Genomic DNA, 27,322 nt, shown 5'->3' with positions numbered 1-27,322 from the left:
ATTTATGTTGTATGAATAAATATCATAAAAAGAGATAGAAGTTACTTAGGAAGCCTTCACATGAAACATGCCACCTATATAATAAAATTTAAATGACACCTGTTAGAGCAAAGTTTATAATTTCCAATCGCTACCTGATTATACTTATGAAGAAAAGAGAGAACCACTGTTGAAGAAATTTAGAACAAACAGGAGTGGTGTATTGCAAGGTGTCACTGAAATTAAGTTGCTAGCAAGGTTAGATGTTTTCAGTGTAAAATTAGATGTTTTTGTTATTCACTTCACTTGTGAAGTGAATGACAAAATCTGTTTTCTTCTAAGGAAATGTGAAGGTGACCCATTTTCTGTAAACTTTTTTTTTTTTTTTTTTTTTTTTTTTGTATAATGCTTTAAACTACAGGGTATTAAATCATATAGTTTACATCCTTCTTTCCCTGTACATTAACTGCCTAGCCTTTACACATTTTGACTTTAGGAAAGCTTTTGGCACTGTCTCCCATAGCATCCTCATAGACAGGCTGAGGAAGTACGGGCTAGATACGTGGTCACTGAGATGAACTGAACACTAGCTGAACTGCCAGGCTCAGAGGGTTGTGATCAGCAGCATAAAGTCCAGTTGGAGGCCAGGCACTAATGGTGACTCCCAGGGACTCATACTGTCATTGACACTGTTTAAGATCTTCATTAATGGCATGGATGACAAAACCAAATGTACCCTCAGCAAGCTTGCAGAAAATACAAAACCATGCAGAACAGCTACTCCAGAGAGCTGTGCTGCTGTTCAGACAGGCTGCAGAAGTGGGGAGAGAAGAACCTCATGAAGGTCAGCAAAGAGAAGTGCCAAGGCCTGCACTTGGGGTGTAATAACCCAATGCACCAGTACAAGCTGAGGGCTGACCAGCTTAAAAGCAGCTTTGCAGAGAAGGCCCTGGTCTTCATGGACAAGGTGAATGTGGGCCAGCAGTACACCCTGTGGCAAAGGCGGCAACAGCCTCCTGGGCTGTATCAGGAAGAACTTTGCAAGGAGTTTGAGGGGGATGATCCTTCCCCTCTACTCAGCTCTGGTGAGACCATATCTGGAGAGACATATCCACGGCTGGGGCCTCCAAGACAAGAAAGTTGTTTAGTGGAGTGAGTTTAGTGAAAGGCTACTAAGGTAATTAAGGGACTGAAGCACCCTTCATGTGAGGAGAGATTGAGAGAGCTGGGACTTTAGCCTGGAGAAAAGGCTCAAGGATATCTTCACAATGTATATAAATTTCTGATGGGAAGGCATAAACAGGATGGAGCCAGCTCTTCTTACAGGCAATGAGCACAAAGTGAAACATAGGAAATTCCACTTGAACACACAAAAACATTTCCCTACTGCAAGGGTGAACTCGCAGCAACTCACAACACTGCAACAGGTTGTCCAGAGAGGTTGTGGATTCTTACTGTCCTTCAAAACAACTGGATATGGTCCTGGCCAACCTGCCTTGGGTGATCATGACTGAGCAGGCAGCTAGACTCGATGATATTCAAAGGCCCCTTCCAACCCAAATTATTCTCGGATTTTGTGATTTCTCATCTCAGCTAATAAAGAGTCATCATGTTATCACAGAATCACAGAATGCTTAGAGTTGGAAGGGACCTCTAGAGATCATCTAGTCCAACCCCCCTGCTCCAGCAGGGACACCTAGAGGACATGGCACAGGGTGGCATCCAGGTGGGTTTGGAAGATCTCCAGAGAAGGAGACTCCACAGCCTCTCTGGGCAGCCTGTTCCAGGGCTCTGTCACCCTCACAGTAAGGAGGTTCTTCCTCATATGAAGGTGGAACTTCCTGTGTTTCAACTTACCCCTGTTACCCATCGTCCTGTCACCGGCCACCATGGAGAAGAGTTACGGTCATCTGTTTCTTGAAATTCTACGTCCTGCTGGAGCTACTGCTACAGCTGCTCATTTAGAGCCTTTCCTCATGCACAGGAATTGTCCTACTGATGTCAGTGAGAATAGCTTTGCACAGGCCATGGGATTAGTCATATAGAAAAAAACACCATTCTGCTTCTGAAGTGCTAAGTAAAAAGACAGATGCCTGATAACTGCCACCACAGCAAACAGAAAGGCCACAGAATGACACCGGCTTTGGACAAGATCACTGCTCACACCATTTCTTGGCAGAGTTCATTTTTCCACCCTAACTTGCTCGAGCTATTCATCTGAATTCTCTCAAACCTCTTTCCATCAGGATGTTACATCTAGTTTAAGCAGTTAAATTGTTGGGACACCCGTTAAACAGCTCCTTCTGAAATCAATTAGTAAAAACTCAAATTCCCTGCTGGAATTGCTCTTCTGAGGAGGTAGTAACCTGTGTGAAGCACAGTGATGAGTAGCTGGGGTGCGGTAGCTTCTTCTGCACCAAAGCAGGACCTTGGAGAAGAAATATATCTTCAGTCAAGTGTTCATGAACATCTAAAGGCACATTAGCCATTAAGACAACTACCTCCTGATACTAAGCAGTCCTCCAGACTGAAAATTGTGGTTTGGTTAGATGTTAGTTGCAGCTGTGCAAAAGAAATGGTGCAGCTGGTCGCATATGAAATGCAGGCCAAGCCTAACTCCTGGACTCTGCTCTGCAAAACAGCCAGACGTAACTTCCCCAAGAGCCAAAGGCACAGTATAACTCCTGGAAGCATTAACTTGGCAAGCCTCCCTAGGTGAGTTTCACCCTATTTTTAAAAAGACGCACATCCCTATGCTATGCAGAGACAGGAAAGGACACAGATCACCCTATAGACTCCTGTTGTATTATCTAGTGATGTGACCTGCCTATGTCTTTCGTGTGTATATTCAAGAAGATTTTTTTTTCCTAAAGTTTAATGATAAATACGCAACTTGTAGTCTTAACAGGAGGTCTGTATTAAATCAAATAAAACAGGTTCCTGTAATCAGAACATGAAAAGAAAGATTAGTACTACAGGATCTCCTACTTTTTCAGTAAACACGCTGCTGACAGCAGACATTGAAGAAGTATTCGTTTAAGTCCATTGCATTTGGAGAGGTCAGGGAATCTAAACCGATTATAAGAGCTTATGCTTAATTTGACATTGATTGTGACTTTAAGCAGCAAATAAATCTTCTCATGTTTCATTTTTTATTTATTTCAGTATGCTGTTAAATTCCACTCTGCTCTTGAGAGGTTTCGGTGCAAAGACCTTATAAATTCTGCTGGTGTTGATTAAGCTTTCTTCCTTTTGATCTTCCCCTTAATACATTTTTTCGTTGTTTTCAAGCCTTTTTGTTCTCTGACATGCAAATGGATACAGAACCTCACTTTCATATATATTTAAATTTTATGTCATGTTAAATACAACAAACTTGTTATGTAAATCATACTTCTTGTAAAGTGCTGTCACTTAAGGTGTCTGGTTTTGTTTGATAATGACACATTAGAATAGGTAGAGAATGATAGAGTGAAAGGATTCTGCCTCAGCCTGCCTATTACTGCGAGAAGGCAAACTTTCATAAACTATTTGACCATTTCTCTTTTCTAAGCAGGAAAAAAATCATCTTAGTTTCTATCGTGGAGGTGAAAACACTAATTTTAACCCATACACAAGAGACAATTTTAAGACGTTCATGGGCATGGAGTTTTATAGCTGGAACAGAGTATCTTCTGAAGTTTTAGTTTCACTGCTTTAAGTAAGTTGGCCACTTACAAAATTCTGTGGTCTGAAAACAACTAGGTTCAATGAAGAAAAAAGGGAATGAGACTAAGCAAGACAAAAGACGAATACAAGCATTGCTGAACAGCTGAGTTAATGTGGTCTCTCTGGAGGAAAAAAAATCCAACTGCTTAAGTAGTATATGCCTTGCAGATCTACTTGCATGCCTTTCATGATGGGAGTACTTCAGCCTGTCGTCATTTCCTCTGTAGGATGATGACTAAAGTCAGTGGTGGAAGCGGGGGTGGAAGCCCACTGGTGGGGGCAGAAGGCTTACTTGAGAAAAGAAAAAGGCTGCGTTAATTACAAGTTCCTTTAGAAACAGAAAACTTTATGAATATAGCTGACAGGGATATAAACTCATTTCCATGTTTCAGAGTATTAAAAATAATAATAAAGGGGTAAAACCTGTAATTCCTCATTCAGTCAAATCTAAGCAGGGTCTTCAGAAACAGCATCACTGATTTCAACGCATATGAGCTGGTATTTGTGATAATAAACTGTAATAAATTACAGAGTATAATAAATAATTTTTTTTAAAGTACCTACATTATAGGCAAGTAACACATAATGCACAGTTTGCATTTTCATTTTCTTTAACTTACTGAAAAATGTTTTGGCAGTTTTGCAAGCATAAGAAAATTTCTCTCTCAGCGGGATCTTTTAATTATTCTGCCTTTGCATTGGATAAAAATAGGGTCTGGAGACACAGGTAGTGTCAGACACCATTTGTTCTTCAGGCTTGGATTATTTCAAGCAAACAGGATTTATATGGCATGATACAGAAATTTAAAAATTTCAAAAATATTGTATATATTCAAAGTTATAAATATATTCATGTTTCACACATCAGTAAGTTGCACTGTGTAAGTATATCTGCATGCCTCCTTTTTCATAAAAACTTAACACCGATGTAGGGGAAAACAAAAGAAAAGTAACTTTCACAGCCTCATTTCTATTCAAATAGAGTAGTTTTAATTAGAAATCTGAAGGTTGATTTTCTCTGCTAGATTACCCCTATGCAACCACATAAAAAGTATTAGGTTTACATGTAGCTATATTGTTAAAATAGCATTTCTTTCGAAGATTTATTCAGGATTTATTCCAAGATTTTTAAACGATAATGAAAAATGTTCATGAGAATCAGTGGAGAACACAGTTCAAAGATAAGAACCTGAAGAGCTTTATAAATCAGAACAGAAATGATTGTATGGATACAGTAAGATCTCTTGTTTCTGTAACGGTGGATTTACTTACATTTTATACCACTGAGATGAAAGAATAGCCACTGCTGCTGCTGCTACTATTTGGCATGGCCACTTCCCCCCGCAAGAGAGAGGACAGCAGTTACTGCTGCAGAGACTCTGAAGGAGGGAAGAAGCAGGAAACAGGGCAGAGGGGCTATGTCCGAGTTAACTTATAATCCCTCTCTTTTCTGACAGGGCTGTTCATTTGTCCCTCATCCTGCTACATCTACTTTTTCCAGAAGTCATGGGGAAAATAATTTACAAGGTCAAAATTTCTCCAAGTTCTAGAGAAGCCTAAATGTACCCATACAGGCAAAATCTTGTCCCCAGCGAAGTCAATGGCAAAACTATCATTGCCTTCAATGCCGTTTGATAATAATTAGGGCCTTGTAAGTGCTAGCAGTTTTCTCCTGCTGAATGGGAATAGGTATTTTGTTTCAGTTCACACGCTTAGACAAGTTTTGCTTCCACTTTTAAGTCTTAATAAACTGAAGATTTCAAAATCAAAGTAACAGATATCTTTTATTTTCTTGCGTGGAAACAATTTTTATATATAGGATCGTGCAGAACCTCAAATAATACTGTTTGATTATTCCAGGATTCAAGTTGCAAGCAAAACATGATCAAAGAATGCTTTCTGCAGTTTTAATAATAAAACTACATTTAGATAGAAGTAACTGTGAAATTATTTTTTGGGTTTTGGATTTACTCATTATGTAAGAGGGATTTTACCTATTTATTAATGTTACAGAAGTAAGGCTTTCTTCACTGCTTAATATTGTAGCTATTAACTGGATTTTGCAATAGGTGCTAATCATGATCAAGGAAGTCATATGCATAAAAGGAAGCATTTCTAACAACTTTCCTAGGAAATATTATTTTGTTATGACAGTGATTTTCAGCTGCCACGCTTGAGCATGAAATCAGAATAACAGCTCACTGACTTTCACTGACCTTCTAGGTCTCAAACACCACCTACTTCCTTTGCTGTCTGTCCTTACATTTGCATGCATTACAACACAGTTCTCATGTTCACCACCTTAAAATTCATGTTCCAATGAGAATGAGAAATATGTTTGCTCAAAGGAATTGTTTTTATTTCCAAAAAAAGAAGTTTTTTTTTTTTTTTCTCAGGGTTCAGAATTACACTCATGACCTATTTTGTTAGAATGAAATGTTTGTTTCACCCAATCTCTGCTGTGGATAAGCCATATTAAGCAAACATACAAGCTCAGTAAAAGATGATGAATTTTAACTACACTGAAAAGGAACAAGTATAGAAAATACATGCTGCTTAATGAGATCACAGAACACTGGTACCTAATTGGAATTACTTGAGTTAATCCTAAATTTATTAGCATCTTTTGTTAATGAAACAATATTTGTACCATAAATTGAATGGAATTTAACAATAAAGGATAATGTGGTCTAATTTGCATAGGATAATATGTCATTTGTTGCAATTCATTCAAGACCAGAAAATATAAACTGAGTTTGGTTTTGTTTATACTGAATCTGGGAAGTGACAGGTAATTACACTTTTTGGCCAATGAATTTGTCAAAAATCAACAGACATTCGAGGCACTGGAAAGACATTCAAGGCTGTGTTAGCATTACACTTCATTTTTGTATCGGGGGATACCGCATAACTGCCAAAGTTTATATCCGCAGCAGGGCCCAGGTCGCTTTGTAGCAGTCGCCAGCTCCATAGCGCCGGTTCTGTTAAGGGAGCAATGGGGAGTTTGACCCAGAAGAAAAGAAAAAGAAAACAGCTTGATGTACAGAGCTTCCCGTTCCTGCTCTCGCCTTCCCCACCTACATGGGCAGGGAATCGTTCCTGCTGAGCCGCCAACAGAGCCGATTCAGAGCTACATCCTTTGCGCTAAAACTGAGCCTTTTGAGAGGCTGGCTTAGAGGCTTAGAGGTATGAAAAGGAAAAGGCGTTCGCTTGCAGAGTAGCTTTTTAAGCTTTCCAAAGAGATTCATCCCTCACTGGCACTCAGCTAGCCTTGTTTTGAGCGCCACAAAATCTGCTTTGAAAAATCATCTAGCATAGACGATGAAAAATATTTAAGCAAAAAAAAAAAAAAAAAGAGCTTTTGATTTACTCTGTGTGTGCCGTAACAGTGTGCATTTTCTCATTTTAATGATACATTTGCAAGAAGCATGGATTGGTGCTGTGGGATGCCAAGCACCTGTCACAGAATGAAATTTGATGCTATGAAATCATAAATAAACTGTGCCCCAGCACATTTACAGCCTTCTGAGAATGATGTTCTTTTAGGAGAATTTAACTGAATTCTACATTTCCTCTGATTTTTTTTAATTAATTTTATTAAAAAGCAGAAAATTAGTGAAAGACCTTGCTAAAGATTTGAAAGTTTCTTTGCTAACTTGTTTGTTAACTTAATGACCTACTTAGACTGGTTGCAGTGATATGCAGTTGCATGCAAAAATTATTTGTATGTGAGGTCTTACCCAGCACACTTTAAGAAGGCATTATAACACAGATTTCCTGCCAAAAAAAACCCATAATTTTAAGATTAGCTCATTTTAAACAGTACTTCTAGTAGTGTTGTCTTCATTAGTGGAACAGCTGGTACCTGGAGCAACAGTCATTTGCTTTCTTCCTAAATTGATATACCAGCTGCAGCTAGAAACAGTATAACACTTCTGCCTTCCTAAAAGATCTATTTTGCAGCCAACTGCCTTAATACTGTGGACCCCTGGTGCCTTGGACAATCTGGGGGCTTGGGGGATTCAGTTATTAACAGCACCAAGGAGTCAACCATGTAAGATGGCATTCCTCTTTTTTCTTTTTCTTTTTTAATAAAATCCCAGAGTTTCACCTGTGTAAAGATAAACTCACAGAAGCTCATTCTTAAGAATAAGAGGAATGTGAAATGGATCTACATTTTAGAAGAAAAATAATGGGGAAATATGAAGACTCTCTTCATATTCTACAAATTTTAAAAAATGTTATTAATATACATAAAATAACCTCAACAAAATCCAGACTATTCCCCCTCCCCCTCCTACTGGTACAGGTTCTCTCAGCTTGAGCATTTTTGTTCAGAAAGCCATTGTTCTCATTTTTAAGAAAGAGAAAGAAGAAAACATTTTTGGAAAATATTAAATAAACTATGAAGAGTGGCTCTACAACTTGTCTACAACCTGTGAGTGGCAATGGCTTTGATCAACTGCTGCATGGGTATTTCAGCCATGCCAGGCAGTACAAAGCACAAGTATGAAAAGGTGTGTATTGATCTATAAACAAGTTATAAGACAGTACCTGTGTATCTCAGGTGGCAGACACTTCTCCTCTGCAGCTTAGTACAGTGTTCAAACACAACTCCCTCCCTGGCAAGACACTACAGATGCACCAGAACTGCCAAGATGTCTCAAAATCACTTCTGAAAAGTGCAGATAAAGTTTTGTATTCCTGCTACTACATTTGGTGGGCAGATCCCACTGCTTCACCTACCTTTCACCCACAGAGGAAATATATATATGTATGTGTGTGTGTGTGTGTGTGTGTGTGTGTGTGTGTGTGTGTGTGTGTGTGTATATATATATATCAGCAACATACTGCCAAGGTTGTGGAGGTGTTAGGGCCTCCAACACAGCAAGGTTAATGATGATTCTACAAAATGACATTCATATACAAACAAAAGACGGTAACTGCATCTTTTTCAAGTGGACATGACCATTGCCTACATACAGGAAGGGAAACATACAAAATATACAGGGGTACAAAGTAAATCACTGGTATAAATAGAAGCCAATTTTAGTGACTTCAGTGACAGTCCTCTGCATTTTAAGTGCCTTCCTGCACACAGCAACTGTACATGAGCTTTAACCCTACAGCCCAAAGCGAAAAGCAAAGAAATGAAGCAGAAACATCTAACTTTACCCAGCTTCAGCTGGGGACACCCAAAAGAAGGGCCATCTTAATAACCCAAGCCAGTTCCAAAGATGAGCAGAGTTGATCTGGACAGGGAACTCTCCCCAAGAGCAAACTTGTCCTTCTTCCACACGAAACTAGGTCAGCTCAGTAAAGGCTTAAGTATGAAAACAGGAAAGGTCAGGATATTGGAATCAGAAGAACATTTGGATCATTTATCAGTGTGAAAGTAAATAATCTAACACTGTTCCCCTAGCTGCTGATTTTATACACAAACATACATTATTTTCTTTATGACTGTTTTCTATTCATTCTTTTTCTCTAGAGATAGAAAAAGAAAGGAAAAGAGAAAGGAGGGAAAAGAGGAGAAGATGGAAAAAGGGAAGGGGAAAGGATAGGGAAGGGGGAAAGGAAAAGGGAAAGAGAAACGGAAGGCAAAAAATAAAAGAAGAATATGATCAAAAGTATAAATAATATGCATTACTAATGGATGTTGCTAAACAGCTAGCAAATATTTCTAAAAGAAGGGCAAATTAATTTTACATAGTGAAGTATTAAAAAGTACACTTTTTATGAGAGTCTTGAAAAAAACCAGATGGTATTTTAGACTGCATTCTACATACAAGACTTCACTATCACAGCTTGTAAGAAATGTATTTATCCTTTCTCAACTCTTTCATATACAAAGAAGTTTTGAAATATTAATTTTTTTTAGTCTAGAGAAAACCACAGTGAATATTTTCATGAGCACATATTCAGGAGAAACTACTTGCCTTTATTGGAATAAATATACTGTAAAGAGCATAAACGAATTTTCAAAGAATGACTTCTGTTTTTACAATTCCTTTTACACTTCATCATACTCCAAATTTTCTTTTGAAGAATTCATTATTGAGTTGGTTTCCTCGTTTCCTCTCTTTTTTTTTCTTTTTCCTTTTTTAATGAGACTTCACATTATTTCCCATTGCTGCAGTGAAAACCTATTTAAGTAGATTGCACTTTCCCTAAACCGAATGCACGAACAAATAATTTTTTATTTCTCTGTTGATCAGCCGTAACTTACTGATATTGATTTTGTATGGATACCAACCTTTAACACTTTCCTGCAATAAGTTTTTTGCTTCACTTGTGGTAAGACCTCTTCTTCCACATCATGTCCGCTCACCCTGGCTCAGCAGACTAGGACTATTCAATGAACAGACAGTCCCTAAACTGCCTAAACAGCAACCAAATGTTTTGGAAAGCTAAAGGCACAGAAAATTAGATGAGTTTCTGTGATAGATACGGTTATACCATAATGCATATTATGGCTGTTTAAACGGGAACTCATTTAATCTACTAGACCTCATATTCCAGGAGGAAAGACATGGATAAGATGCTAGCCTAAGCATCTTTTACTCCCAGGAGCCTGCCGCTGCTCTGATTCTGTGCAATTTGTGTAGAGACTTATTTTCTAGTATCTACGCTTTAAAGATATGGACTATGAGAGTGATACAATATAGGCATGAAAATGTGGCATATTTATGTCATATTTTCAACCATTCTTAATATAAGTGTTTCAAAGAGCTACTCCAAAACAGAGATCATAAAACTTGTGTCAAGCTACCATTCTGCAAAATTTCTCCCGCATCCTTGGACTACATAAAACACTTCAACTCAGCAGCTCTTCTTGAAAGCACTGAAAAGCTTAACTCAAACAGAGGGAAAAAGGGTTGCCTCTAAACATGCCAACACTTATACAGCTGTGGACAATTTCTCCATATTTGGATTTGACGAGCTGGAAGACATAATCTCTATATACATTGGCATTAATATAGTGGATCCAGGAAGAGTGGATTTCTTGAAAGATGCAGCTGATGCTGCGGAACTAGTGTTCACACTAAGGGCACCTCAGGTTCATGCTCTGGACAAGGTCTAGTCTGCACCCATAGGTTAAATGCCAATTCCTGTAGGGCATCCTTAGCTTATTTCTATCTAGAAATGATCCAAAGTACAGTAAGTCTGAAGGTTAAAGAGATTTGCTTCAAAAGTGCACTTTAGAGCCAAACAAAAACATTCATCATTCAATTGCCAGGAGATTGAAATATGGTCAGGACTCCAGCATGTAATAAAGATAAAGTCTGTTCTTTTTTCCTTCTGAAAAAAAAAAAATAATAATTTTTAAGAAGGGTCTGATTTATTTATTGGTCACGCCTCTAAATGGAAGTGGGTTTTAATTTAAATTGCAAAGAAAAACATTCTATCCTTAAATAGATACATATACATATCTTTTACTGTCTGGCTAAAAAATTAATGATAGTGTGACATGAAATATACTGAAATTCAACAGGGAAAAAAGAAAATTTACTTTTAGAACCCTGAATTGAAGGATCAATTCTCGGAGAAGCATTTGTATTAATAAATATATCAAAATGCATAGGATATTGGCAGCATTCAGAGAAACAGCATCATTATCTTTCTTTGGAGGCACTGTTTTAGGCTCTTGTTCATCTTGTCCTTTAGTTTAAAACACCCACAAATATTAATATTATAAATGACTTATTTAAATAAGTAATTGGTTATTTAAACACATGTTCCTCATATAATGGCAATGGCTTTGCAAAGTCCTTCCATAATTTTACATATATTTATTTTTTAAGTTACTTTTTTCTTTCTCGAAGTGTGAGTTACATTGCTAGGTAGTTATGCCAGAGATAAACTATTGAAGCTATATGTTCTACATATTTATCAGACTCATGGCATACCAACTATTCATCAGCAATAATCACATCAACAGAGCCCACACCAATATATGGAATTAAAATATATTTGTTTCCTGTCTTGTGCATATCAGGCAGAGGTGCAGCAGGGATTTCTCTTTCCATTAGTGTAAAAATATTGACCTGTATAATGCATATAATATGTTCAAAATCAGCACATATCTCTTATTATCTTATAGGAAAAAATAATGCCATTAGGCTGATTACTTATAACATTGCTCTTATGCGTTTTTTACTACTGATACTTGCAGATAATTAAAGAAAATGAGCAACATGTCAGAATTATTTAACACATTGAGGAAACCATTACTTCAAAATCAATCGTTGAGGCTGCACTGTCCTAAGAAACAAGTTAAATATCTATTTCAAGGAAAACAAGTAAAGAAGCAGAGGCAAAAAAGCAAATAAGAGTATTAGGAGTTTTCAGTGTGGTACTTTTGATTGCCATTTTTTTCCCTGTAATTTTAACAATTTTGTCATCTCGTCTGATGATTCATGAATGTAGTTGACTAGCAAAGAACTGACAGCATTGCCCTTTTCTCCCCTTCCCTTACTCCCTTGAGCTTACCTCACCTTGCAGTTACAAATTTGACATTATTAATGTCAAGACTAGGAATGGACTTGGAAGCTAACTATTTAATCCAAAGAGCATTGCAGTGGCTGGATGTAGAGAAATTTAATCACTAATCCTTTATTTGACTTCCATGTACGCAGCTCTGCCCAAGCCTTTTGATTGCTGCATTGCTGTGCACAAGGAAATTCCCTCCTTATTGACGCAGTCAACATCAAGCTGTAGATGAATATTTATAAAAAAACACTCATTAAAAACAAAAAAAAAACAGAATGGATGTTCTAGTCTCCAAGGATTCAATATAATTTTATAATTACTCTGACAAATAATGGAGGCTTTCCTCTGCTTTATTGCCTTTCTATCGAAGGGAGATAATACTTTCCTGCTGGGCAGAGCTGCTTCCAAATAATCATTACAACGTTCAGATGCCTTAAGGATGAGATCCATTAAAGCACCTCCGTGGATTCCAACATTTTCCAACATTTTTAAGAGAAGAGAATCCATTTTGTATAGGTTCAAATACACTTTTTCAAAAAAAAAAAATCTTCAATCCTAAAAAAAAAAAAAAAAGTTTATATATTATTATACATTATATTATAGATGATATATCTAGTTTTTCTACCCAGGGAAATAAAATTATTATTATGTATTGCTACAGTAAATACAGTGAAAGTACTGCTAGACTCATATGGCAGAATTTTATACTCAACTTCTAAAGTAGGAGTGATGTAGTATGGGAAATTCGGAATCAGGCCCTAGATAACTTTCCGACACGGCAAATGGATCCTCCTTTCATTGGTGCCATTTAACTCTTCTGGACACAGGACAGTAGTCTGCCAGCAGATAAATTATTTAGAAGTAGATACAATATTTTTTAAAAGTGTCACAGTAACACGTACCTTAAGCAAAAAGAAATGTTGAATAAAACTGGTCACTGCTGCAAGTTTTCAGTATCTTTATTACAGCTCTTGAACAGCACAAATGCCATCTGCCAGAATTCATTAGGTTTAGGTGTGAATCTCCTGACTCCACAAACACTCATCGATTTTTTCCTAGGACTCTACTACTGGCATCAATTAGGGTTAAACTACTGCTGGACTGATACTGCTGGGGTTGACGAGAAGGAGCTTTTAACTGCCTTTTATTACGGTGCTGAAAAAGTGTTTTAGGGCTCTACAAGAAATACACTACACTAATAACTCCAATTAGATTTTTTTTTTCTTGGCTTACGCTTTACCAGTTTATGCTTTGGTTCTCACAATAAGAACCACACTGTTAGAGCAATTAGACTGCTCTGCACTGCATTTACTATCTACCTGTTGATCAGTAATTCACATAAACCATAAATACCTAAATATCTATCAGCTGCTGTTTTTTGATGCAATGACTGAACATCTAAACCTGCATTTTTACACCCCAAAGCAAATGTCTTTGGTTTCTGTGTCAGGGAAGACTAGACAAACTCTACTCTCTTCACCACAGTAACAGTTCACTCACCCCAAGATGCAAGGAAAAAAAAAAAAAAGATAAGACTCAGATAATCAGCTTAGTGATCACCAAGCTAACTCCAACATCACTGTTGAAAAGCAAGGATACCTGAAGAATTTGAATAGAATAACCTCTGCTGAATGGCGCAGGGTCATCCCCGGGGAATATTGCTTGTTCACTGACATAGTCAAAGATTTTGCTAATTAAAACACATTTATTGACATTACCTTCTGAGACAGTGGAAGAGAAAATTCTCATCTTGCCTCACCTTATGCCTTTTCAAAAGGGCAAGTGTAAATGAGTGCCAAAGCACCTCCGAAGACTTAAGAAAGGACAGAACATCAAAATAGTGATGTACACATGCCTGACAGTCCTAAATGTTTATTCAAGCAGCACACAAAATACTACTTTGCTTAAATTTGTCTCAAATTTACTTTGTATATAAAGGATGCGTGCAAGCACACACAGAACTGAGGGCTTTAGAATTCACAAGACAAACAGGGACTTCATCCACAGAAGAAAAGCAGTAGGGATAATAAAATTTTCATTTTCTTTTCAGTTGACAGTGTATCAGACAGTCAGACTTACATGACACAATTTCTACTCCTATCCATATCAGCAGGTCATTTTATTTCCATGAAGCAGATTGCAAAGTGTCATTTAAATGTCCTACAGCATTTTCCAAAAATAGTTTTTTTTTTTTTTTTTAAAAAAAGATTATTATGAAAGGACAGAAGCCTCACAGCATGAAGACATTCAGCAATATTTGCAGCCTCTACCTACACTGCCTTTTGCAGCTGTGTTAGGGCACTAGGGCTCCCTCGAGCAACCTCAGGGCAAGGTTGGCCTGAGCAGAGATGGGGCACAAGCTCAGCCCTGGAGCCAGCACAACAGCAAGGGAGGCCGCAGTCGTGCACAGCACGGGTCTGGAGCTTAGACCAACTTGAGAGTTACTGGATCCGCTAAGAGGCTCAGAGGGGGCTCTGAGAAAGCTCAGCTGGAAGATCTTCAGCCAGGGACATGAAGCAGTTACTAGAGAAGCAGTTACTGTGCAGTGTTTGGCAGGAGGAAGACTGTATATGCAAGGCATGGATATTTGCAACGATATATCAAAAGTCTGGCTAACTGGGCGCTTTTTCTTGATATCACTTTAGGATGCTGACCTGCAATTTTAAACCTTCTTGATATTGTATTATTATTAAAATACCCAATGAAGGCAGGATTATGGCTCTTCCTCTTCCCAATTCATTTAAATTTATTTATATACTTCATATTGAATTTCTTCTGTTTTAATGTCATAAGGTCCTTTACCACACTCTGCCTTTGTCTTTACTAACCCAAATCATTTAATATTATCCTCAAATATTGTTACTTGAATATTCGCTCCCTTCTCCACACTATTAATGAATTTGTTAAACAACATAAATTTCAGTCTAGATCCTCATCAAATATAGCATGATGGAGTTCAGGAAGCAAAATGGTGGTGTTTTCTTTTTTTAATGTGCTCAGTTTCGTATTTTCATCACATCAGGGGTCACTAATTCATCTGTAACTGAAAATCAACTATTTTTAAATAAGCAGTAGACAGGTCATAAAGGCATTCGGTTCAATGGCATCAATAACATCTTCAGCTTACCTGTTCAGAGACTAATAGATAAAAATTATCTAGCAGTTGTTAAAGCTGGCACTGGAAGACAGTTGTTTTTTTTTTTTTTTTTTCCCCCCCAAACTCTGCTTTGTTCTCTACTTTTCCTCCTGCTCTGGAAGTACAGGGAAAACAACTACACACAGCTATTTTAGCCAAAACTTAGTGCAGATCTTAAGCTTTTATTTATAGTTTGGGTTAACACTCCCACGCTTCAAGATACAAAATTTTGGGTACCATCTCTTTCGGGAATAACGTTCGAAGACTCACAGATACGTGAACGTGTACGAAGCAAATGTGTTGATGGAAAGTATCAGTAACAAGCAACAAAATACCTTGATACCAAGATGTCAGGTATTGGGCATCCTTCAGACCCCAAGCTTCAGTGCAGTCAGTGACAGAACTCCCACTAGTTTTAAAAGGACCGAGATTTCTTCTCTGTTTCTAACTCCAGCATTTTATTTCTACAGTTTCTGAACTTATATAAAATCATTCTTTATTGCCATCTTTCTTCTGGGTATTTCTTCACATCTTATTCCATATATACTACTTTAACCTGTTTTTCTGCTGCCCTCTCTACATTTTGCAGTGCAGCAAGAATCAGTAATTGTTTCTTTTTTTCTTCTACATGTTCATGAAATGAAATCTTCCTCTAGAAGATAAAATAAAATTTATCTTTTATAAAGATAACTGGTAACTAAAAAAATAGATGTGGTTTACTTTCACTCCAGGCCAATAGTAGTGGGTATTTTCTTCAGTGTGTTGAATTATTATGTTTTTCACCCTTTCCCTTTCCTTTTTCACCTTTCTTAAGATATCTACTCCAAGGTTGGTTTCACATGGAGTACATTTTGCTTAAGCACCCTCTCCTTGTTATTCACTCTTGCCTATATAGCACTATATCGTATAACAAAAGCTTTTCTACACCTGGGTATGGTACCTTCATTTTGTTTTCTTGTTGTTCTTTTACAGATGGAAGACACCCAATCTAACCTGTTTTGTATCTGAATTAATGTAGAGCAAAGACAAGGACCACTTATGCAGGTATTTCCTTTTATAAGGCATAACAACACATCTGGCAAAAGTAAGCGAGCTTTAGAGTACACAAGGCTTTCTACAGACTGGGACATAAGCTGCAGAGTTCAAAGTTAAATGGAAGGTGGGAACCGCTGCTCAGAATTTAATTGGATATGTACCAGATCATCTCAAAGGAATAAAGCAATTGCAAGTTTTGCAGCAGAGTGGATGTCAGGAACACCGGAGCAGAAAAAGGAATTATAAAATAGTTATCTCTAGAGAGAAGGGAGAGACAGGTCATTCACAGCCTGTGGAAGGTAGAGATGTGCAAGACGGAGGGAAACTGCCCCTGTCATAAAACCAATATCTGCACCAAGTCCACAGCTCGTGGTATTATACAGCGTTACAAATTCCAGTTTGATATATATGCGCTCTAATCGTCCTCAGAAGCAGAGGTCTTTTGCAGCTTGGGACTTCTGCCACGGCAGACTCTCACACCAGGTAGGACCTAGCTGCAGCACCTGATGAGATTGCCAACCCAAATCACCTTAGTTTCTGTTCATAACTCGCACACGGGACGTGAACTCTAGTATCTGAAACCTGGGCGCATTTCTTCCATTTCTTCCTCTCCCATAGATTGGTGCTAGATACCTAACTGGAAATAGTTTTCTTTTGCTTGAAGAGTATGGTTAGTTAAAAACTGGTTGATTCTTGATAGAAGAAATGGTTTGTTTGAGGATATTTGAGATTTTATTTGAAAAATATATTTAAGTTTGAAGGGTTTTTTTTAATAAATGTTATTTTATACTTATACATGATTACTGAATTTCAATAGTGACATTCAAAGGAAAACTATAATAAAGGCACTGCTTTTCCTTAGCATTTTACCTTCTACAAGCTCTTTTATATTTCCTTGTCGATGGTGCCAATATAAACTACAGACAAATACTGGTGTCATTAAGATCATCTACTCAGTTGTATCCAGAAGTCTCATGAGAGCTGGTACTTTCAATCTAACAGAAGCATCTCCTTAGGCTTTCAGCCTCTGTACGCTGATGTCTGAACTCCAGGCCAATGTAGTCTGCTGAGTTTTAGAGTTTTAACTATTTCTATTTGCGGCCTCCCTACCAGTCAAGAATGATCCTCACCACCTTCTGCAACTTCTAAAACGTAGGTTTACAACTCAAGCAGCTGATCTTTCTTTTTCATTTTGATCTGTCTTCATCCCTGTCATTCATTCTGTTCCCTCTCATGCAATCAATGAAAACAGAGTTTTCATCTTTGTTTGATCTGCAAAAACCTTATATAATTTTCATGAATGCTACAACCACATGCAGAAGGTGTTGCTATTACCAGTATTTGTGCTTCTAATTTCCCACTATGAGCTACCTGAAGTGAATCAATGAGTAAGTAAGTGAAGTCACTGGATCAATAAGAAGCATTCTCTTATGTCTAAAGTTACTCATCTCTATAACATGTGACAATAAAACTGGGTCTTTACACGCCTTGTAAAAAGATGAGCTTGCAAAAGTAAATATTAAATTCAAGTTTGATTTGCTCATGGGAGCTTTGCATTTCCATGGCTCTACTTCCATCCTGCAATTTCATGTGCAGCTGTCAAAACTGCTTTGTGTCTCATGTTCTTTATGCAATATACAGGATACAAAGCTTTCAAAGTCATCACTTTTTTCTCTTGCTAACAATAAGCGAGAGAGACGAAGTCAAATGGTCTCAGCTCAACACAGCGAGATGAGAAGTGCAGAGTTCTGCCCCTAGTTCTGATTCCTTTTATACTTCCGTGATATTTCATGTCTCTTCATCAGTTTTTATATCTGTAAAAATGTGACTGTATTAGACAGCTAATGCTTGGGAAGAGAAAGATGTGAGGATCGAGTGATGCTTTCTAGGCTGTTTTAAAGATAAATAAAAATTAAAGCCACATTAGTTTTTACTTGAAAATACGCATAGCAAATACTCAGCCAATGAATAAACAATACCGGGAGAGGCCTGCTAGTTAAGAAAAATGGGGAAAAGGATATTTCGAAGTGAAAAGAAACAGGTAGGGTAAGGTCAAAAAATCAAAAGCAACCAAGTCAAAAAAAATTATTGCTCCTTTCCAGCGAGATGCAATAACAGATCATATGCACATCTCACGATGGTGGAACACTGAATAAAAACAGGTAGCTTAGATTGTATCAGAATCACTTTACTTCACATATGCACAGCTGGTTCTGCAATACAGCTGAGTTAATTTGGTAAGCCAGATTGACATGATCATATGTGATTACTGGATTATGCCTTAAATTACCATCTAAGGCTCACTAAGGCAAACAGGAATTTTACCCTGGTGTCTGCAGAGAGAGGTGGATACACATATTGCTGTGAGTTAACATGTGCTGAACAAGCTCACTGTTGTAACTACAGTTCCTTTTTAATTCAGACTATCTAGAAATGAGTAACTGTAGTGTCTTTCTCAAGAAAGTGAATTAACAGGTTACTCATAGCAGTGCCTGTACAACTGTCATCTCCTTGAAGGCAGCTCCATGCAAATGCCTAATGGAAATAATACAGGTCTCTTTCTAGCACTTTTGCTTCAATTGTGGACACAGAGTCTGGTAAGATAGCAAACCCTTTGTGATTAAAAAAAGGATTGGATTAATCAGAGTGGAGATATTGACAGAGACCTAGACTATTTTTTATTTCCAAAGGTCAGTAGCATTTGAGCTATGTCTATGAATTTGTTTTCCTTTAATTCTATCCTTTATTCTTTCAAATTAACTCAGTGCTTGTGAATAAAACCAATCCGAGTGCTACGGCACTGGAAATTCATTTGCCTGAAAATTCAGATTCTGCACAAGCAGTGCAAAATTTCCTTCCTGGACGGCCCTGTCATCCTGACATCCACACGACAGAGAAAAGAATGTAAAATCAGAGTGCGCATACAGAAAATGACGTTGTTTTAAGCCTGAAAAAACATCAACATGAACTTCAGTATATTAAAATCTACCCACTACAAAATGCGCAAATGGGTATTGTGTTCATATTTCAGACGCTGTGGACAAATTATTAACCATCAGGAAAGCGCTCTGCTCTGCTCACAGACGCACAGCAGAGAACTGCTCTGCATGTTGCTCGCCAGCACCATTTCTGCCTTTGTATATGGGGAAGCATCTGAGCACAATGAGGATTTCTCAGGAGCAAGTCAGACAAAAAAAAAAACATTTTATTATGTGCATCCCACATTGCCATAGGGCAGCAGTGGCTATAATGTTTTTCAGCTGCTTGGCACCACAACAGAAAGTACTGCAGCTGATGTATGTGTGCATATATGTGTGTGAGCATGTATACTGCAATGGAGCTTTTAAGACAACAAAATTGCGCAACAAAATACGACGGTAGAGATGAGTCACTGGTGAGATAATACTGACAAGCTGAGAAGATTTAGTCGATGCACACTGGAAAACAGAAAAAAAAATGACTGTTGCCTTGAAAAGGACTTTGTAATGTTTTCCTGTGTACCCCCTCCTGTGTGCAGCACGAGTTACCACATGCTTGCCTGCAAGCTTGAGGACAGCCAGCCGAAATCCCCACTCACAGCTACTGTGCAGATACACAACACACAAAAGAGCTGTAACGTGTTTAAATGTTAGGAGTTTATGTATATATGCGAACTATATATATGCACACACACACAAGTGCATGCATACATAAATGCATATGTGCTACAACAATTGTTTGCCTTGTTTTAAGCTCATAATGAGCAGCCTATGCCGTTCTCCTGATACATTTTGATCTCTTAAATCTTCAATGCATTAGGCTCTCCTTGCATGTCACTATTAAAACAGAAAAATAAAGAAAGAGTTTAGGAAGGCTTACAAGTGCTACCTTGCTAGTGGTTTTACACTGTGCTGTGACATGACTCTGCCTGTAGATCTGACAACCAGGTATTTCTCTGAACCATCTTGGAAGGCACAAAAATGAATCATGAACTTTTTAATCTCAGACTACATATATGCTATTGTATGGAGTTTCATGGTACCAAGAAAACACACAAAGCACAGGAAATTAGGTACCTTCGGGTTTTCTCCACGGAATCCTTCCAACTTGCAGAAAGGTGTTACATGGCAGCACCATATTGCAACTTCTCATCTTAGCCTAGATTTCTTCTAAAGCAGGCTACCTTTTGATGGGTAACTTGTTAGATTTTTACAGTACTTCCATATTACACAAGCAGAGGATTTCCAACCTTTGATTTAACATTCAGGTTAAACAGCCAAGGTTTATTAAGAGATAACTCTTTCTTTTTTTTTTTTTTTTCTTCAGCATTAAATGTGTCAACATGAAGCACTATTTCAAGATCTCCAACCATGAGCCAGGCCAAACCCCATCAGTTTCTAAACTATATTTTGATTTGCAACCTGACACTTCTTGAGATAGTCTTCTAAAAACAGACATAAAATGAACTGAGTGTGTTGGCTGATAACAGCTGACATTACTGCTGTAAATCTTTGTTCTCCTCCAGGTGGCTTCCAAAATTAACTAGTCATCCCTAACTGTTTAGTGAAATTGTCAGCTGATTTAATAGACGCATTAAACTCCTATTTATAAATTACTGTGACATTGTTAGTGCTGCAGTTCTAAAACAGGCAATATAAATGCCAATGCACCTGTCACTATATTGTACCCTGCTATCATGGTTGGGAGAAGAAAATAGAAAAACTCTAATCCCAGGTCACATGAAATAACCTACACTTTTTCAAACACTTAATATTGCTTTAAGATAAAGCACAGTACTATTACAGAGAGAATTGCATGGGTGTATATATATGTAGTATCATATATATACTGCTGTAGAATAAGGTTAAATTATCGTAACAATAAAACAGAAGCATTTTTGCAATCAATCAGGAGCTTGACCCTATCCTGTATTTAAAAAGAAATCAATGATTTTTAAAATATATATATAAAATCTAAAGATATTGATTATCCACCACTGGGTGTATTTTGGTATGTTATCGATGGCTATGAATTTATATTGGACGTTATTTTCACCTTCCATATTTAAGAGCGCAATTTCTCTGAAGTAAGAACTTCCATGTAGTGCTCTGCCTTCTTTGAGTGCTTATGGAGGGGTAATTGCTAATATTCCTTATATTTTTTTTATTTCTTCAAAGAGATAAACAAAGAATGACTTATCCAAGTTACTTTTTCAGGTAGGTTGAAAGGAATGGTTAATACAGACAAAATAAGCTATAATAAATACCAAAGAGAAGCTTAGATGGTAATAAACACAGTTTCAGAAATGACTGTCTGGAATGGATTTCATGATTTGGAAGCAGGTTTTCTGGCTTAATATTAGGGATGCACTAACTATATGTCCTAAATTATTTTGTGTTTCACCAGGCAGATCCATCTGTATTTTATTTTATTTAGTAGGGAAAAGCAGCAGATTTTCTTGAAGTAACTCCTAAGTACTAAAGAAGCTTCACTGTTATGCACATGACAGTGCAATTACATCTCTTTCCTCATATTTGAAATAATGATCTTTTCAGCAACTTAAAATGATTTTTAAAAACATATCTGTGATGTGATAAGCTTAGCTCTTAATGAAAACACCTTGTCGATTCCAAAATTATTAGAATATATTTATAATAGGCAACTTCGTGTAAAAATGGCATGGTTTTGGCAGCCTACAGTAGACCCTAAATGCTTCCCTATCCCCTAAGGTGACACAGACTCATTACACTGCGTTACAGCGGTGCAGTGGTAGTGTCCCTGTCTTCTGAGGAAGAAAAGCCCAGCAGTCGTGTCGCGTGCGCTACAGCGCTGCACGTCCCTAGAGCCCCTGCTTGCATCTTTAGCCAGTGGTCAGGGCAAAGACGTGGGAGAGAAAGCAGCATCTGTAACATCTGCGGGCAACAAATACAGTTTAGCGTGTTCTGCTCTCCCTCTCTTCTTCAGACAGCCTCACCATGTTATCGCTGCGATATAAACACAAGGGTTTTCAGCCCTTTTTGACTAATATGCTTTAGTGCTTAACTCTAATGCCTGTATTTGTAGCATCCCAGTATGTTTTTGCCTGGTTTGTTAAGTCACCTAGTGAACCACAGACAGTTTTTCTACTTCTATTTATATATCCTCCTCTCATTAGAGTTTCTTGGAAAGACAGAAGGAGAAAGTAATTTTCCATGAATCGTAGGAATATTTAGAAAAAAAACCCCCCTCCTTCCCAACCTCAAAAGGTTGGGAAAAACAAAGAGATAAAATATTATGTGAAGGTAGAAACTGGAGCATGATGCTTTATTTTCAATGTAAGTGAACCTGAACCCACCCTCTAGGGCATTTGGGGACCCAGAAAACAAATCCTTGACCTCTTATTTTCATCCAGTAAGGACCTCCACTCAAACCAAAAATTATATCTAGCATGCATTAATAATAATATATACTCTGCTACAAGTCTCATTATCAGCTCTCCTTTCTGAAAACTCTATTACCTAAATTCATTCCCCTAGCCATATACACACAAAAAGCAGGCTATCAAATTACTTATACACTGCTAAAGAAACAGTGGCACAAAATGAAAAAGAGAACTGCCTGCATTCTGTGCAAGTGTGGCAGTACATATGTGTGCACTGAGAATTAAAGCTACACTGCAAGAGCTTGAATTATAAAGCAATAAATCATATTAGAAATACTTAAAGTGAGTCTGAACAATCAAAAAGAAAAGCAAGGGATACCGAGGCATACAATACCAAAGCAAAAAGCAGTTATCTGTGTTGGCTGAAAACCAGTTGGAGTAATCCTGCCGATCACAGAAATGACTGTGTGCATTCTGGGCTAAAAATTCCTGGGTTCAAATCTTATCCTTGAAATTGGTCTGACATTTGTTGTTAAAAATAAAGTGCAATTTTACAGTAGATTCTCTAAAAGTTTTTGTGCACCATGAACTTATTTCAAGGCTCTCTCTCTCTCTTTTTTTTTTCATTCCAAAACCAGGCTAAGGAAATAAGATAAACATCGTAATAATGCCTATAATAGCTACAGGAGAGGCTGGAAGGTGAGGGAGATGGACAGACAGAACTACTGCCCGCTGAAGAAGATTGGTGCCATCGGAAACATGCAGATATTTATAGTACATTTTACTATTCATTTGTGTCATTTCAACTTTTAAAGAAAGAGTGAAAAATTACCTTTCCCACATACTGAGGTTCGGAGCCCATGTATTCCTCCAGCACAAAAAACTGATTCCACACCCAGCCTCGCTTGACTCGCTGGGCAGATGACCTCCTCGCTGGCACGGGGACAACATTTTCTCCTGGCTCTGCTTCTAAAGTCTGCTGCGGCTGTGGATGCAGTGGCGTTAGGAGACCTCCATCAAACAGGACCCAGAGAAGCAGGGATAAGCAGTTCCTTGTAAGCATTGGCAACAGCTTCCCTACAGCGAGTAATAAAAACTCCAGCGCTTAACGCAGAGCAGAGGAATCCAGGTTTGAGGTGTCTGTGGCCTCCACCACTTAGCTTCTGATTTTATTGCGGAAATGCTAATGCAGGCATTAATCCTTCTGATGACAAGGGTTTTGCCGCATTAAATTCCATCTAAAGGGACCTATAAAAGAGATTTACATGGCAACATCAAATTACATAAAATTACATTGAAGCGTTCATCAAAATTCTCACACCTAGTTAGTTTCTAGAGACAGACAGAAAAGATTAGTAATCAGAGCTTTAAAAACGATTACTGTTTTGACTGCAGCACTAAGCTGCTCTAGAACATTGTCTGGTTATTACAGAAATAACTCACTCCAGCCCAGCTCAGCGGTACTTTTGTGACTCGCTGAAGACAAGGCCATACGTAGCCTTGCTGTACGACCCAGTTATCAAACAAAACTGCTACATGTCAGCCGTGTCAAAAACGTTTACTCTGGATTCACACCGAAAATGCAGGGAGAGAGGAAAGCAGGAGCTACACTGCTCCCAAGAGCTGGAATGCTCTTCCAGAAAAAAGCTTTGGAGGAATCCCCAATTCGTGGGGCATGGGTGAAGTTCATACTGAGAGAATACTCGGGAGAATGGTTGTGCCTGCATTCCAGGAAAATTACAATATGGGAAATAGTGTCCATACAGCTTCCAATATGCCATGTTCGGTCTATGACCAGAATTCTCTTCTCATGCCTTTCATCAAAAATAGCAGCTATTTTGTTCTTCAGGACTACCATAAAACAAATAATAAAAGAAAGACATCCCGATATACGGAGAAAAAAACAGAACTGCAGCCACCAGAGGAAATGAGATAACACGGAAACACAGGAACCAGTAGGGTACAACAGTGATACTCATTTATACTGACAAATGTCAGGTACACAAATTAAAAATAAATCAGCGCTAACTAACTACAGGGCTGAGACAGAACTATCACATCACGGTGACAACTACAACCATGGTGATCCTTGTAAAAGCCAAATGTCATCAGCAAAACAAACGAAAACAGAAAAAAGAAACCCCGCAACAACCCAGCAACCAAAGGAAGTGTTATACCACGATATTGCTCTGTTTCTACCAGCGCAGACCATTTAATAGAAAGACTGTTGGACAAATACACTGTGTCTTTTTAGTCACAGTATAATTAACAGATGTGCTTACTTGCTGTATTTAATAAAATGCAGCCTTCGCACAGTTACGTTCAGCATCTCTGCAGCAAATTCGGCAGTGATAAAAACTGGTGAAAATGAGCACTTGTACAATCCAAAACTGCAGGGATCCAGCCCACACTGAAGACACTGTGCAGACTGCTCAGCTTACAGAGCACATGCTGAAACAAACGGAGCCACTCTGGGAGTCAGAGTTTCAGTAAATAGAAACCCTACAGTTAAGTTCATTGGGGCAACAGGCACAGACTTTTCCTCACTGCCCAAGCTACTGATGTTTCTTTTAACAGAGAGAATAGCTTTCATGGATTCCTGATGCTTAAACAGTCCTCTGATTTTCAGGAGGCACAGGATATTTCTTTGATATACCTTTCATGTTCCTTCTTCATCACGGGTGGACAACCAGAAGTTTATATGTTGCACTAATTTGAATTGAGGAGGATCAAAGGTGTTTTCTGACAACCAACATTTCTATGAACCACTCTAGCAAATTTGTGGATTGAAGACTTCAGAATAAATTAATAATTCTGTTTCATTAAGTCTTACAATCTAGGAATGAAGTGCTAGTCTATATTATGGCTTGCTGTTTGTCAGGTACAAAAAATACTGCTTCTAGGATTTTAGATAGATGCATTTTACATTAAAAAATACAATTTATATCACTATGCAATTCACCATTTTGTTAGGGCCATATTGTGCCATTGATTTTTAAGCAGAAGTCTCCACCAAATCAATAACAAGTTCTGCTTAAAAATCAATCACACAATATGGACCTCAGTAAAGAAGACATGGTAAAATACCTTATCATATATATCTTCTCATTTGCAATCACTGCCAAAGGTTATATTTTCCTTACAAATAATATTACTGTGATCCATAACAATAAATAGCATAAAAAATTCTACTTGTTAGCTGTTTGCTGAAGTATCTAAATGGAAAGGATTTAGAAAGGGGACTGGAAAACCTAACACGTTTTAAGAAAGAAAAAAAAAGCAACTGGAAAAATACCTGCTGTTTCTATTCTATATATAGAACAAGCTTCCCCATTCTGATTAGAAAGGCTATGTTTGGATCTTAATAAAGAGGAAGGGAATAAAAATGTGGTGAAAATATCTTCAGTGAAGGTGACCTACCTTCACACCGGATTAAAGCCTGCTATCTGAGGGAGGAAAGGATTCCTATCTGCTCACAATCCTTTTTAAAAAAGAAAAACTCTTAATTTGCACTCAATGCATTGCATTTTTTTGCCGTCTAGAGCAAAATATTCTTAAGTGCAACAGATATTTCAAAGATCCAATTTGCATTATTGTTTTTTATTCTTCAAATTTTATTCCAACAAAGAACCACATTGCACAACTATACTTAGACAGGACAATGCCACACTGCAGAATCACGCTCAGTATCAGTATTTCTCATATTTTACAATATAAATTAAAACATGAAGTTCCATCTGTACATGAGGAAGAACTTCTTAACTGTGAGGGTGACAGAGCCCTGGAACAGGCTGCCCAGAGAGGCTGTGGAGTCTCCTTCTCTGGAGATCTTCCAAACCCGCCTGGATGCCACCCTGTGCCACGTGCTCTGGGTGACCCTGCTGGAGCAGGGGGGTTGGACTAGATGATCTCTAGAGGCCCCTTCCAACCTCAACCATTCTGTGATTCTGTGATTTGTGGAATGTGATTCTGTTAACAACTTCATTTCATAGTTCATAACTCTTCTTCATGCTTCCCTCTTCAATGCATTCAACAGCATTAGGTTCAGATTTCCAAGGCTCCCAAACTCACATGCCTCTCGACCCACTATTGCAGGAAGCGTGCCTACTTCTTACTGGCTAAATCACAGTAACATGCAGCATAGCAAAAAAAGAACCTGCAGTACCCTTTTGAGCTGGCTAGGCATGGATGAGAACAAAAATAAAGAAGGTAAAAAAAGCCGTGGGATGGTCTGCCCTGCTACACAGACCTCAAAATCATGCAGTATTCAACTGAACTGCTATACCACAGCTCTTTGCTGAGGAAGCTCTGTACATTATGGTTCTCCCAACAGATCTCAGCCTCCGGCCATGTCTGTCAGTCAGGGAGCTTTTAAAATGTTTTACAGCACCAAAAGTAATGTGAAGAGATTGAAGGACTTTAGTGAAAGGAGAACAATTCCCCTTTGGCTGGAAGGCTAGTAACCAAATGCAAAACATATAGCACTTTAACCCCTTCTCTCTTGGTTTCCCAGATTTCCAAACTCATGTTGCAGAAAGAGGAAAGGGTTGTGCCAGCACTTCCTTGTACTTAAAGCTTCAACATGCTGAATCACAGGGGGTCAGAGAAAACGGGGAGTATGCTGTATGGCA

At 38.0% G+C, this 27,322-nt stretch overlaps 1 protein-coding gene across 1 annotated transcript in view; it reads right to left on the bottom strand.

The window, feature by feature from the left end:
• Nucleotides 1-23,886, bottom strand: part of CDH12 (cadherin 12) — a 141,644-nt gene extending 117,758 nt beyond the window's left edge. The window contains exon 1 of the mRNA XM_010225717.2: nt 23,524-23,886. Coding sequence (XP_010224019.2) covers nt 23,524-23,754 — 231 coding nt within the window. The 5' untranslated portion in view covers nt 23,755-23,886. The remainder of the gene's footprint in view (nt 1-23,523) is intronic.
• Between the last annotated feature and the right edge of the window lie 3,436 nt (nt 23,887-27,322).

Source organism: Tinamus guttatus, unplaced genomic scaffold (genome assembly GCF_059628265.1).
Source record: "Tinamus guttatus ecotype Peru unplaced genomic scaffold, ASM5962826v1 Tinamus_guttatus_pri_ptg000222l, whole genome shotgun sequence".
Taxonomy (NCBI): Eukaryota; Metazoa; Chordata; class Aves; order Tinamiformes; family Tinamidae; genus Tinamus; species Tinamus guttatus.
Note: the sequence above shows the minus strand (reverse complement) of the source record. Positions and strands in the feature narration are given on the sequence as shown.